Source organism: Clinocottus analis, unplaced genomic scaffold (genome assembly GCF_023055335.1).
Source record: "Clinocottus analis isolate CAN_PGR_092001 unplaced genomic scaffold, fCliAna1.0.p SCAF_10, whole genome shotgun sequence".
NCBI lineage: Eukaryota > Metazoa > Chordata > Actinopteri > Perciformes > Cottidae > Clinocottus > Clinocottus analis.
The window spans coordinates 8589354-8602933 of NW_027175821.1; the positions used below are offsets into that span (position 1 = coordinate 8589354).

Sequence of the window (13580 nt, forward strand, 5' to 3'; positions counted from 1 at the left end):
CTTGGCACTGAGGGCATAGCTTTAATGGCAGAAATGCCACTCGTGCTGTGTGGCAGCATGTCTCGCACACACATACAGGCAGAAATACCTTGGCCTGTGATCCTGGTGGTGAGAGATTCAAGTTTCAGGTGGGAAGAGCTGGTGCTAAAGAGAGGAGGGTCTCTTCTTACAGTGTCGTGTTGAGAGAGGTGCCGCTGTCGGCCTCTCAAAGGCTCAGGGACAGAAACTCAGACTCACACATGCACGCATGCACGCACAAAACCACACACAGCCATATGAGACCATGACCAGACTGCGCACTCACAAGGACACAGATGGGATGCACACATTTAGGAAGAGCTCGGCTCAGATAAACCTACATCTACGACTCGTGCACATTTTGCACGAGTCACACATACTTCATACAGCGCAAAAAGCACCACGAACGTCTCCCCAAATCTGAGTTTATCAGCTGAGAAACCCTCTGTAGAAATAAACATGTTTTATGGAGAAAAGTTAACAAGTCTGTATTGAACAATCTGGGAATTGTCACATGGATTTGGTTCCATAAAAGCCGCAATAAACAAAATAGCCTTTTGTTTCAGCCCCCCAAAAACATACCATATTGAAAGCCAAGAAACTGGAAAAAAAAAAGAACTTTAAATAGACTTCTGAATAGTTGTGGAGGAATTTCAATACAAAAACCGCTTGATTACACCGCATTTCAGCAGAATTGACAGGAAAATGGGATGCAACCTCTGATACAATAATACGATCTAATAAAGAACTACATTAAAATGTCAGCAAGTACCCAGCAAGGGCAGTGTAGGCGTGGCCTAATTTGACAACATTTTACAAGGTGCATATACCTGTAATTACAATTCTACTGTAGCATGCTGAGTAGAAATGCAGTGAATGTATAAAAGAGGAATTACAGTAACAACCTACCACATGCAGTGTCAGTATCAGGGGATTTGGCTCTGCTGGATCCAATTCAAACAACAAACACTTGGACCAACTTCGCTAAGCAGCCAGACAGAGCCAGCAAGCCATCCTGGCATGGCAGACTTCAGACTGGAAAACAGAATGTGTTGAAAGCGGGCCAGAAATTCCACTTGTGAACGCTTTCACCTGTTCTTGTTGTTGCAGGGCTGTTCACACCCGGAGACGATGAGAAAGAGAAAGAAAGACGAGCCAGGGAGAGAAATTTCCCAAATATGAAGATAAGCATCTCAAAAAGCTCAACCTCTGGAGTAACTTTTGGAAACAAAACTTTAAATAGAAGAAAATGTGTGCAAGCAGACACTCTTTCACTTGAGTTGTCCTTTTTTTTTAAACTGGAATGTCATGAGTACCTCATTACATGTGCACTTTTTAATAAAACACACACACACACACACACACACACACACACACAAACACACACACACACACACACACACACACACACACACACACACACACACACACACACACACACACACACACAGTGAATTCCTCTCTAATAAACCCCAATGACCTCTCGCCCATGTGTTGAATACACATCTGATCAGTTGGGCACATCCACTGACGTTCATCATACATGGGGACACATAGCAGCAGCTTCACAAATAAAAAAGAAAATGATCTTCTGTTTATTACACAGGCATAACAGGGGGACTCTGTGTGTAACATGATGTGGATCACACACTGTTCTCCACCCGTGGAACCATTACAAGCTCTGTAACGAACACCGCAAGCCAAACGTGGCCGATCTTGGCACACCGCTGCCACATCTTTTAAAGTGAGCATCCCCCATTGACAAGAGGCTGCAGGGCTCAGGCTGGACGTCCCGACCCCGCTGCTCTGCTGAGTGTCGAGCCCTGCTGTCACAGTGTGTGCCCTACACTCATGGCTCAGGGGTCGTAATCATCAACACACACACACACACACACACACACACACACACACACACACACACACACACACACACACACACATACACTCTCCATGTCCAAGAGAGCTGCCAAAAGCATCATAAGCTGACAAACAATCAGGTTTCACAAGCGGTCAGCCATGTCTATGGACTGCAACTTCTACCTGATAGGGAAGAGAGATCTGTCTTTTTCGATTTCGTTGTGTTTTTTTTGGTAAGTGGTACCAATTAAAGAGCAGAGACATACCTGGAGGACAGGAGCACTCTTGGCCAACATCCCTAGTTGTCCGGAATTTTGGCATCAGCGTACCCACTTTCTGCAGACACACAGAACAAATCCCAAAGCCAAATAAACATGTGGATATTATGAAGAAACAATCAGAGCATGGAACAATATTTGAATAATCTCAATGAGCACCAAATACAATTTTGCGGTAAAAATCGTCCTCCCATTACATACAGCATGATAAGCTTCCTCCGTGTAATACAATTACATGTTAGTGTCTCATCAGTGGTTATGTCACCCTATAAAGAGATTTAACTGCAAACTAATTGACCAGCTGCATGTCAGGTTGATCCCTGAGGTCATTCATTAAAAGGGACAGATTTTTAGAGAGAACAATTAGGATGCAATTTCCAAAAAAGGGCCAAGGCTTTGCGTTTGCGTGCCTCACTGCACGCGTTCCCTGCTGTTACGCACATTTTACGCACCGGCGAGCTGTGTGTGTGTGTATGCACACACACACACACACACACACACACACACACACACACACACACACACACACACACACACACACACACACACACACACACACAATTTATGAATTTATCACCGACAGTATACGTCATGTACCTCTTCAACAAGCTTCCCTATTGACCTGCTCAGCTCTGGAATTAGAGTCCCATCCTCGTTTAAACAAGCTGAGTGCGGCGGGTGGAAGATGAACGCTTTGTCATTCTCAAGCGGCAGGCGGTGCTCCAGCAAGAAGGTCTTGAAGCTCATCAGCATACAAACGATGATGGAGCTCAGGGACATCAACAAGCACAGACCGATGAGGAAACCTGGAAGCCACCGCTGGACCGCGGACTTGGGAGCACACCGACACACCGTCTTACTGTCCCCGATAGAGTCGTTGGCTGTATCCATGTTGAAATCCTGCTGAAGTCCTCTTGATGAACAGAAAATATAAGGAAGATGTCTTGCTTAGCTGTTAAAGTTCTACTTGGGCTCCGGACTAACGGAGCAGCGCACCTCACAGATTCACAGCACTCAGCTGCAGTACACTGGGATCCTGGTTCAAAGCGCTGTCTTAAATTAGTCTTGGAACAAGAGGCAGCAGCAGCGCACACCGGGTTTACGCAGGACACAGATGGAAGTGATCTGGATGCCAACCAGAGAAGAGGCGCTTTCTACCTTGCAGGTCGTAGTTTCCTGTTGGGGAGTTTCCTATATGGATGTGCAAGTGCAACTACCAATGTGTTCAATTGTCTGTCTGCCTAAAAGTTACACGTTCAACTAGTTGCGATGCGCCCGCCCAGCTGACCACGTGGGAGGCTGCAGATTGACAGCTGCCTGTGAGACTTGGCCAATTTCTTGCACAGGCACCGCAGTACAATGTGTTACAGGTCATGACGCTATTATTTAATTTCAGTATGAGTTTATCAACCCACTGATGTTAACTCGAATAGTGACTGATGATGATAATGATGACGTGCCTTGTCATTGCAATTAACGGTTAAGTTTGCGGACTAACCCATGAAACATCGAATTACACGACCGGTTCATGTTCACCTTTAACTGTGATTTGTGAGATTTATTTGAACTATAAAGTAGATATATCGCCTTATATTTTCAATGGGGCAAGGCATCCTTTAGAAGAGGCATCTGGTTGTAGTTCACCAAGGACGTACGTCTTCTCGATAACTCGACCCAAAATTGCATGAGCAGCTTGAATAATATCCAGATTTAGTTTGAAATACATTTATTTATTTATTTTTTACTGTTGAACCGGTAGTCAATACAGATTAAAGGTGTATTTTTAATGCAGATTATTTTTTTCGAAATCGAGGATCAAATCCGATACCCCGGGCCAAATAACACCAAACATCTTTGGGCAACAGCTTTTAACCATGTTGGTCTTCAGTGACTTGAAGCAGATTTCTCAGTAATCTGAAGCGCTCTGCTGACATCCAGTGGATCTCTGCTGCTACTGCACCACAACGTCACAAGTATGAACAAGACACTTCTGTCGTCTATTCACGTTTATTGAGAAAATGTACATTATACTGCAAAAGTTACACAACCACTCAGTGAAAAAGGAAACACCTGAACACGTTTTATCTACAAGTATTTTCTGCCCGCTATAGCTCCCTCCCTCCACCTTTTCAGTGCTGAAAAAAATATTGGTGAGACTGATGCCGTTAAGGCCATAACTTTCCTCTTCACCACTGTGACAATGCAGAGAAACAACATGGACACAATTGGACGATTCACAAATAATAATAATAAAAAAAAACAGCTTTAGCAGTTCCTGCTTTAGTGATACAAATGGCAAATAAATAGAAATAAATTGGAGGATTCATTAGATCAAAACATGCCACAGATGGCAACGTAACTTGAGTGAAAGACTGACAGAAAACACACTGGCGTAAGACAGGACACAGCAAAGCAGGGCAGTGGACTGATACAGTCAGTTAAGGTACTCCTCTCCTGGAGAGTTAGGATGCAGAGGCTGGCACTGCGCCCCATAATGAACATCATAGTGACAGTCAGACCCCGACCAGGGTCACAATTCAGAGGTTGACTGGGTCCAGAGTTCAGTCTTTTTTGCTGCTACTTCTCCTGCTGCTGCTGCTTTTGCTGCTGCTCTTGCGGTAGCAGGAGAAGAAGGGATGATAGAGGGCCTGCTCCAGACTGAGGCGCTTAGCTGGGTCATACTCCAGCATCTTTTCTACAAGGTCAAACAGCTGGTGGTGGTCTTCGCCCTTAGACAGCATGTAATGCTGATGGGAAAGGAAGGACAATAGTAAAGTAGGTCACGTTTAATCTTGAGCGCTGTACTTTAAGTGTAGTTCTAGAATACAAACTAGTTAAATAAAGTTAATGGTTAACCAAACAGAAAAGAGCCCTGCAGTAAATACCAGTTTGATGATGCTCAATGTATTTTGCCGTACTGTGTGAAAATACTCAGTGATAAGTAAAAGTCCTGCATTCAAAATTAAGTACAAAGGCATTGTATCAAATATAGCATTTGTAACATAACATTTGTCACTTTACAGTTGCAACTAGTAAAAGAGCTACTTTAAACTACTTTATAAACTGAATAATTAGGGTACATACTCTTTAATAATACCTGACTGTTTATTAGTTGACTTGTATTTTGTCGTAAAAATCTGAAAAGTAACCTATCTAGCAATTAATTTTGTCAAATAAATGTAGTGAAGATAAACAAACAATATTTCTCTTTGAGCTTTATTAGAGGAGGAAGGGAAAAAGAGAGAGGAAGTATTAAAGTGAAGTATAATCACCTTGAGGGGTTTGCAGTGTTTCTTGACATATCTCCCAGAAGAGCCGTGGACATCCCAGTCAAGCTTGGACCGGTGAACATACCGCCTTTTTCTGTACAACAAAATGATAATGAAATTTATATAAATAAAAAATATTTTAAATCAACTCCATCTGCAAAGTATGTTCAGGACAGTTGGCAGTCTACGTACTTTGTTTTCTGCAAGAGGTTTGCGGGAAGGGGGCCCAGGACTCTCTCCATCATAGCCAGGTGTTCTTTGCTGTCATGAGTCTAAAAGGCAAAATATTATGACACATCTTATCAAATGCCATTGTAAATGTCACAGTATTAAGAATTGCATCACTCTACCACCTCCTACCTGGAAAAGAGTATTTCCAAGGTAGTACTCAATGAGTATGCAGCCCACACTCCAGACATCACAGGAATGACCCCAGCCCAGATCTGAAAGAGATACGATGTTAACTAAATAACAAATCACCACCGAATGATCTGTCTAAAGCCTCTGAGCAGTGCTTTATAATAGCCACGTACCTAAAATTACTTCAGGAGCACGGTAGTGCCGGGTCGACACCACAGAGGTGTGGTGCTCATGTTCATATGTGGCGTTACCAAAATCCACAAGTTTCACATCTGGGTTCTTCAATGTCCGTTCATCTCGTTTCTGAGGACAAGAAAATAATCATGCCACTCACGTGGAGACAAACAAGAAGTTTGGGAATTAGGCCAATGCTTTAGCAGGTATGATCACACTTACCAGTTCAGGGCTGTACTCCATAAAATACTCTGAATCAATGAAGAGAATATTCTCAGGCTTTAGGTCTGTGTGAGTCAGCTTGTTCTTATGCAGAACTGAAAGAAAAGACCACATACATTTTTAACCTATTTTCTTTGTATTTATTTTGGCATACTGTATTTTCCGTGCATCCATGTGTCAATTACTTACATCGCACAGCCCGGATGATCTGGTAGGCCATGTGCCTGATGTGCTCGATAGGGAATGGCTGGAAATTGTTTTCCTTGAGAAAGTCATAGGTGCTGAGACCAAGCAATTCAAAGGAAATACAAATGTGGCCGTGGTAGTCAAACCAGTCAAGTATGTGTACACAAGCACTAAAGAGGAGGAGAGGTATAGCAGATGCAAAGTCAGTTCCCTGTGTGTAGAAATGTGGGAAAAAAACAATGACTGCAAGGTGATTTGGTATTTGTCTATGGATTTACTTACTATCTCCTATCAGAGTCGAGGGACTTCAAATGTTCAAGCACCTCTACCTCAGACATAGCCGCTTCACGGTAGCGGTCTATGTTTTTAATAATCTTCAGAGCCACTCGAGCTCCTTCACTGGAAATACAAAACGTAAATACTTTTAATATTGAACGCAGGAGAAGGAGGGAGTGAGAAAGAAATATAACAAAACGTTGATCTGAAAAGAATATTTTCTTACTTGGAGTGATCAATGCATTCGACTACCTTCCCAAAGGCACCTTCTCCTAGAGTTCTCACAATCTCATCTACAGAAAATGGAGAGTTGTAGTTAGAAACACAGCACTGACAAAGTGAAACACTGCCCTTTGGCTGGTGCATTGCCTGATGTTTCATAACTCTGTTTAGCTACATGACTATAAACAGACTTCTGAACACTGGAATACAAATTAATGCTTAACATTTTACACTGACAAGCAGTATTTAATCAAATACTTGTTTGAACTATTACTAATGTTTGGAAATAAAAACCAGACAAGAGAGTGAGAGACAAAGTGTGAACAGTAGGAAAAAAAAGTATATATTCTATACATCTCGCTCTCAGCATGTCTCCACTGTGATAGATGAGGTGACCCTCGCCATCATCCTCAACACTCCTGGATCTTTTCCTGCTCCTGCGCTGTTGGCTCCTCCTCTGCACGCCGCAATCCGCCATCACATCAATAACCCATCAGTCAGCCAGCACCAGGCCACCACAATGCGACATCGTCATTCATTCAACCAGGCCAAGGGGGGAGGTGTAGGGGTGGATAGATTCGGCCCGTTCAGTTACACCGCCAGACGAATGGACGGATCAGCAAATTCAAATTCAGCCCCGTCAGAGAAATTGGGCGCCAGCCACCACATAGTGTGTGTTACAGAAGAAAAACATGGCAACAAGATTTTCAGATGAGAGACTTTCTCAGAGTAGTACAGAAAAAAAAATGAACGTGATTGATTACAGTTTATCTGCATGTAGTTCTTTGTAACTCTTCTGAAACAACTTAATTCTTAGCTATCATGTCCCATAATTGCTAACTAAGATTTCAGCACAAATAATGGGTCTATTTTTCGCTAGCAAATCTATAAAACACTCACAATCTCTGAGCCCCCCACTAATCATTATTGTAAATAATGCCTAACACTGAAGAGTGGGACACACAGAGAGATACAGAGACAAAGAGATTGGTGTTATGCATTGGCTAAACACCAGTGATGACCCATTCAAATTGGTGTCAAAGACAGGAGAGGGGGGTAGAGGGGAGAAGGAGATTCTCGTACCGAGGAGGATCTGTGGCGAGAGTGGCTACGTCTGCGCCTTCTGTCTCTCTGTCTACGGCTGCTTCGCCTGCTGCGCCCACTGCGCCCACTGCGCCCACTGCGCCCACTGCGCCCAGATGACTTGCTGTAGTGGTGCCAGTCACGGTCTCTGTCCTTGCAAGTGCCATCACGGCTGACTTCCTCACACGCCATGCCCAAATTGTGGTCCTGGGTAGTTCCGCCCCGAGAGTTCAGGCCGTGGTTCAAACTGCGGGTCTCCAAATAGTGCCTGCACTCAAACAGAAAATGACAAACATAAAAAAATAAAATAAGCAAGGACAAGAAAGCATAGGTCAGTCCGGGAAGAGCTCAGTTTCTCGTCTGGGATAATGCTCTCGAAATTAAGACTTATGAAATGGTGCTAATGGTCCGCCCGTTTCCTGACACTGTATCTCCTGAACCTTTTACGTAACATTTTTAATTAGCAACATGGTTTCCTGCCACCAAACACCAAGCATCCTGTTCATTGAGAGGCTGCAGTTAAAAAAAGACTTTTCTGAAAAGTTTCTCTTTGTAAATAGTATATTTTGGGCACAACCTGTGTTATACTATATGTAATTCTGCACCTGTAGATATCTGTGCACCAAAAGGTGACAACCATGTGGTTACATTTCTGTCAATATGAAATGCAGACAACTAACAACAACCAATACCTTACAACAGTTTCTAATATGCCTTGCTGAAAAACACCACACAGTTTTCTCATTACGGTTGCGATTGCCTAGAATGTTTTCGATCTCTTCCAGCAGGCCATGTTTGCAACTAAGCATCTAAAAAAGACCAAGAAAGCCTGCGGGCCCTAGCACCCTGCTGGTGTCAGTTGTCTTCCAGGAGAAAGTCTGCCCCTCAACAGAATTAAAATTAGAGTAGAAATATAAACATATAATGTAACCCCACAGCCATCATACATGCCCACAAAAGGCTAGAATTACAAAACATTAACATTGCACATAACTTCACCAGATGAAACTGAAATTGTCATATATTTTAGGGGCAAAAAGTATATCTGGGGCATTTAGGGGTAAACAAAAAGTATATCTGACCTTCCACCATGAAAACAAACACAACAACGTATACAATGCATGAGGAGCACGAGTTGGTTACAAATCTGAAGCCGTATTCCTAAAACTCCAAAGCCTAGCAACAGTAGAAATGGACTTATCTAATAATAGTTAACAGTATGATGACTTTGAAAAATAGTTAATCACAAATAAACCTGTGTCATTGCTAATATTTTTGGTATGTCATTAATCAGATGCCAGAAATGTTCTTTGGTGAAAGGCAGAAGGTATAATTTATATACTATTTATTGATTTTCATCCTGCTATTTATCCTGTGTGCCAACATTTCCCCCATATATATATATATATATATATATATATATATATATATATATATATATATATATATATATATATATATATGTTGATGGGTTAACAACTTTAATGCAAAAAGTTAAATAAAATACACCTATTTTCATATATCACAGGTAGAATTTTGAGTACATCTCAAACTTAACACCCAACACTGGTATTCTGCAAGGACATACATTAGTTTTGATAGCTTTTACACCTCAACTGGAATATGACACCAAAACACCCCAAAAGGTCTTAAAATTTAAAAAAGGCATTTTATACAACAAAAACTGATATTATATTATCTATAAACAGGCACTTTACCCATCACACATCTTCTGTTGAAGATGAGTTCTTCTGGACTTATTTTCTCTTTCGCTGCTGTGCGAATCTTGTTTCCTTCTTTTACGACACTCCATTCTCTCTTCCCAGCTGTACTCATCAAGCCAGACAACTGGAGAGCGCATTCGCTTCAAATTGCGCATCTGAAAGACAAGGAAAACCTTTATAAATAGAATTCCACATAATACTAAGTAACATAGTTCTGTGATTTATAAATTGTTGCAATGTTTGCCATGGACTTGGTTGCTGCATTACAATTGGGATTGTTTCTTGAAATACTGTTAATCCCTTGCAAAAGACACAATATTATGTATTTTAAAACAATAGCCAGCTATAAATTGCTAGTTGCTAGAAACAGTAAATATAAATTAAAAAAAGGGAGTAGAGCTTAACAATGTAATCCAAAAACTAATGTTGATAACATTTCAATGGAAACAATAATAAAGAAATAACCCAAACACAAATGTTTTACTATAAAAATGTTGGCATTACATGATATCTCTATGTAAAAAAACTTAACTCATGTACCAATCCCAAGTGCTTCTTAAACTTTAAAAAACAGCTTAAATCCCTGGGGGCTTCGCTAGGATGAGTGACAGTTGCATCCAGTTACCTAATAGTTAAGTCATTCAACTGTATTTATTCAGATGCACAGTCCATACATAATTACTTCAAACAATGTCAGCTATAACGAAGATGGGCATAAATTAGTCGTATACCTTCATAAACCTGAACTAAACTGAAGCTTAGATGAGAAGCTAAACATTACCCAAAGCTAAATAGCCATATCATAAGATCAAAAACTTAAAACTCCACCGCACAATGCAAACTAAATCCATAGCCAAGGCAGGCCTACAGCTACATTCAAAAATACAACAGAAGATTCGTCACTTGACATAATTGTCCAATAAAATATGCAGTTTGTGCAATACACGTGTCAAGTAACGAGTTAATTTATCCTATCTTCAAGCATCCTTTTACTTGAATCCGCAAATCACGTCAAACCCTGAATGCACAACAAAGCTGGGCCATAAAAAACACAGTGTACTCTACGCCATGCGGTGACTGCAATAGAATTTGGGTAACGTTCAACGATAACGTTAATTTACAGAAGAAAAAAAAACAGATAATAAAATAATTGCAGAACACTTGATGCAAACAAGTTATAGGCCAACATTAACGACTTCAAGCAGATCGGCCTGACACAGTCCGTAGTTTAAACTGTACCTATCGTTTCATGATAACTTACAACTCAACCTGTAACTTTGATCAATTGGCCAACGTTAGTTGTGAAAAAAAGCCTAATGTAGTCGAGTTAGCCTGATCTCGATATCCAGGCCCATTGCGCGTAAACCGCAACAACTAACGACGTAAAGTCACAGAGAACAACACACGCGTTACGTCACCCAGCCCAACTTGCTACATTTAATAAAGATAATCTACTAGGACTACCAATTTTAAAATGTTGACTGCTGCAGTTGTATAAAGTTGCGTATCAATTTACCACCGGTTACCTGCAGTTTCGAGAAAAAGTAAATTATCGTCGAGAATTACAGCTAACAGCGAGCTAACTAATTAGCCAGTTGAGCGTCTGCCATGTTGGCGAGACGTCGAATGTAGGTTGAGCTAACTGGCTAACATTAACCAAAATTACGAGGAATAACGTTAACGCATAACGTCAGGAAAGAAAATAGAATAGTCACTATCCATGACCTTGATCCTACCTGGCGTTTACAAGAGATTCGGAAGCGTAGGTTTATCGGTTATGATATAAGTATGAACAAAGAAAAACAAAATGCCTCCGACTACTCGTCTTCAAAGATGGCGAGCTTCCCTAAAATGTCTCGATTCCGCTCGAACGTTGTTCCGTGACGCAACTCACAATAACAACGCCCATCTATGTAATGTGTTTTTTTTTATCCTGAACAAGTTCTTCCAGGTACAACCGAACAGCGCCGTATCAAAACTAATATAATACCAATTACTATCCGTGGCAACTATATAAATAGTACAATCATAATAATAGTAATATATACATATATTTCATTTCGTTCGAAGCTATCCGTATTCAAAATGTGATTCGTTGAAGATTGATAGCCTAACAGGCTACACACAGGGTATAATAAACCCCGGTTCCACTTTGAATTGTGGGTAGGTTAATTATTATTTAACTTTTTAACTTTTATATATATATATATATATATATATATATATATATATATATATATATATATATATATATATATATATATATATATATATATAACCTTTTTTATTTTATTTTAGTTGTTTGGTTTGTTTTTGTTTTGGGGTGGTTTTGTGGTTTTGTAAAGAGAGCCTCCAGTCTGATCTATAATCCGGAGCAGAAGGTGGCGGTAATGCACCAAATGTATGGTTGCCAACCGCCGTTAAACCTGAAGAAGAAGACGAAGAAGAAGATGATGAATTGTGGGTAAGACATGGCGGCGCCCTGTTTCCAACTTGAGGACCACCTCACCCAAATGTGTTAGCGGAGAAATTCAAATTGTAAACAATAATCTAACTGCAAACCGGTGGACGTCGTCTGATTATTTGATCATCAATTTTGAAAATGTCAGAAAATACTCAGAAGGAACGTGTCTCTGGAAGCGGGCTGTCAAGAGCTGTGATATCTGAAATGCTGGTGAAGAATTTTGAGAAACTACCTGACATTGATCAGAAAATCTTCAAGTATGGACCTTTGTATCTAGGGGGAAACGGAGGCCTTGCAGGACTGATATCCAACAGCTTGTATCGCAGAGCTCTGAACGTCACACAGGCGCCCTTCGCCTCCGGCCTGCCGATGGCCGTGCTGCCCTTCCTGACCACAGTTGCCCTGTACCATGGAGCAGTGTCCGTCCCGCTCATGTCGGGTGACCTCAACTGTCCCTCCTGTGCCCTGATCCGAGGCGCACTTGTTGGTGTGGTCGGTGGTGGGGTCTACCCCATCCTCCTGGCCCTACCTGTGAACATTGGGCTTGCAACCAGGTACAGCACAGCACCGATGCCAGAGAAGGGCAATGTGTTCCGGTTCTGGGTGGACCTCTCCAGACCGATACTGAAGAAAATGAGGGCGGTGCTGGTGCTTCAGATTTTCTTCGGCACCTACTTGGCCTCGAGGAACTTTGAAACGTACAGCAAACTGGCGAGAATAACACTTAGCTCAGGTGGAGAGGACATCATGGACTAAAATGTACTCGTTGTTTTCATTGATTCACAGCTACTCGTGAGACTTACCCCCCCTCCCCCCACCGAAAAAAATAAAATAAAATGTGGGCTACCTTTGAACTTTGCTGGTATATCATTGCATACATTCACAGCTTTTGCGGCACATGTTTCAAAATAATGAAACTTGTTTTTTGGCATCTTAATCAGTATATGTTCGAAAACTGAAACAATTAATTTATTCAGGCTTCGAAAAAATATTCAGCTACATTTTGATAATCTAATAATGGTTTGTCCTTTGCTGCTGACGTTTCTAGTTCCAGCCTCTCAAATGTGCAGATGTATTGATTTTCTCTGTTATAGCATTTTAAATCCAATATATTTGAATTTTGTGAAGTGATTTAGAAAAATAATTAAAGGTCAGTCTATTTGGGAAATGGTAGTTACAGTCCTTTTTAAATAGTGTTTAAAATGGGGCCGCAAATGACTGTTTAATTCAAGATTAATGTAACTCATCTTTGAGTTATGCATGGATTCCAGAAGCTACAGTTTTCACTGTATTTGCGGCATTTTTGTGTTCTTAATCATACAAAATGTCTACATGCAAATAAAGTGGTTGTGCAGCAATCAAATGTCAGGGCTCCATTATTTTGACAACCCTGATAGTGTGAATTCTGTACAATGCTTTATTTCAATATTCTGTTTAACAACAAGTG

General features: G+C 41.1%; 3 protein-coding genes across 3 annotated transcripts in view; 1 reads left to right on the plus strand and 2 right to left on the minus strand.

Annotated features, from left to right (window-relative positions):
• Positions 1–3324, minus strand: part of LOC137794246 (collagen alpha-1(XXIII) chain) — a 75228-nt gene extending 71904 nt beyond the window's left edge. The window contains exons 1-2 of the mRNA XM_068590976.1: positions 2751–3324; positions 2142–2211 (exon numbers count right to left, since the gene is read on the minus strand). Coding sequence (XP_068447077.1) covers positions 2142–2211; positions 2751–3044 — 364 coding nt within the window. The 5' untranslated portion in view covers positions 3045–3324. The remainder of the gene's footprint in view (positions 1–2141; positions 2212–2750) is intronic.
• Positions 3325–4141: 817 nt separating this feature from the next.
• Positions 4142–11554, minus strand: LOC137791284 (dual specificity protein kinase CLK1-like). Its single transcript, XM_068586076.1, has 13 exons — positions 11406–11554; positions 9664–9824; positions 7946–8213; positions 7217–7319; positions 6867–6933; positions 6647–6763; positions 6368–6534; positions 6179–6273; positions 5956–6085; positions 5783–5865; positions 5615–5694; positions 5426–5516; positions 4142–4900 (listed from the first exon to the last, which is right to left on the minus strand). Exons 2-13 carry the CDS (start codon positions 9822–9824, stop codon positions 4715–4717), a joined length of 1548 nt encoding a protein of 515 aa, XP_068442177.1. The 5' UTR covers positions 11406–11554; the 3' UTR covers positions 4142–4714.
• A 502-nt stretch (positions 11555–12056) lies between these two features.
• Positions 12057–13394, plus strand: tmem126a (transmembrane protein 126A). Its single transcript, XM_068592098.1, has one exon. It carries the CDS (start codon positions 12272–12274, stop codon positions 12887–12889), a length of 618 nt encoding a protein of 205 aa, XP_068448199.1. The 5' UTR covers positions 12057–12271; the 3' UTR covers positions 12890–13394.
• Positions 13395–13580: the final 186 nt, after the last annotated feature.

What these genes read in the sequence shown, in the direction of transcription:
- LOC137791284 (XM_068586076.1), bottom strand. Translation starts at nt 9,824, where the DNA reads ATGCGCAATTTGAAGCGAATGCGCTCTCCAGTTGTCTGGCTTGATGAG. An exon ending in CTCGCCACAGATCCTCCTCG is followed by an intron (nt 7,320 to 7,945) that starts GTACGAGAATCT and finishes TGCGGCGTGCAG; the next exon opens with AGGAGGAGCCAACAGCGCAG. An exon ending in TGGAGTACAGCCCTGAACTG is followed by an intron (nt 6,086 to 6,178) that starts GTAAGTGTGATC and finishes TCTTGTCCTCAG; the next exon opens with AAACGAGATGAACGGACATT.
- tmem126a (XM_068592098.1), top strand. Translation starts at nt 12,272, where the DNA reads ATGTCAGAAAATACTCAGAAGGAACGTGTCTCTGGAAGCGGGCTGTCA.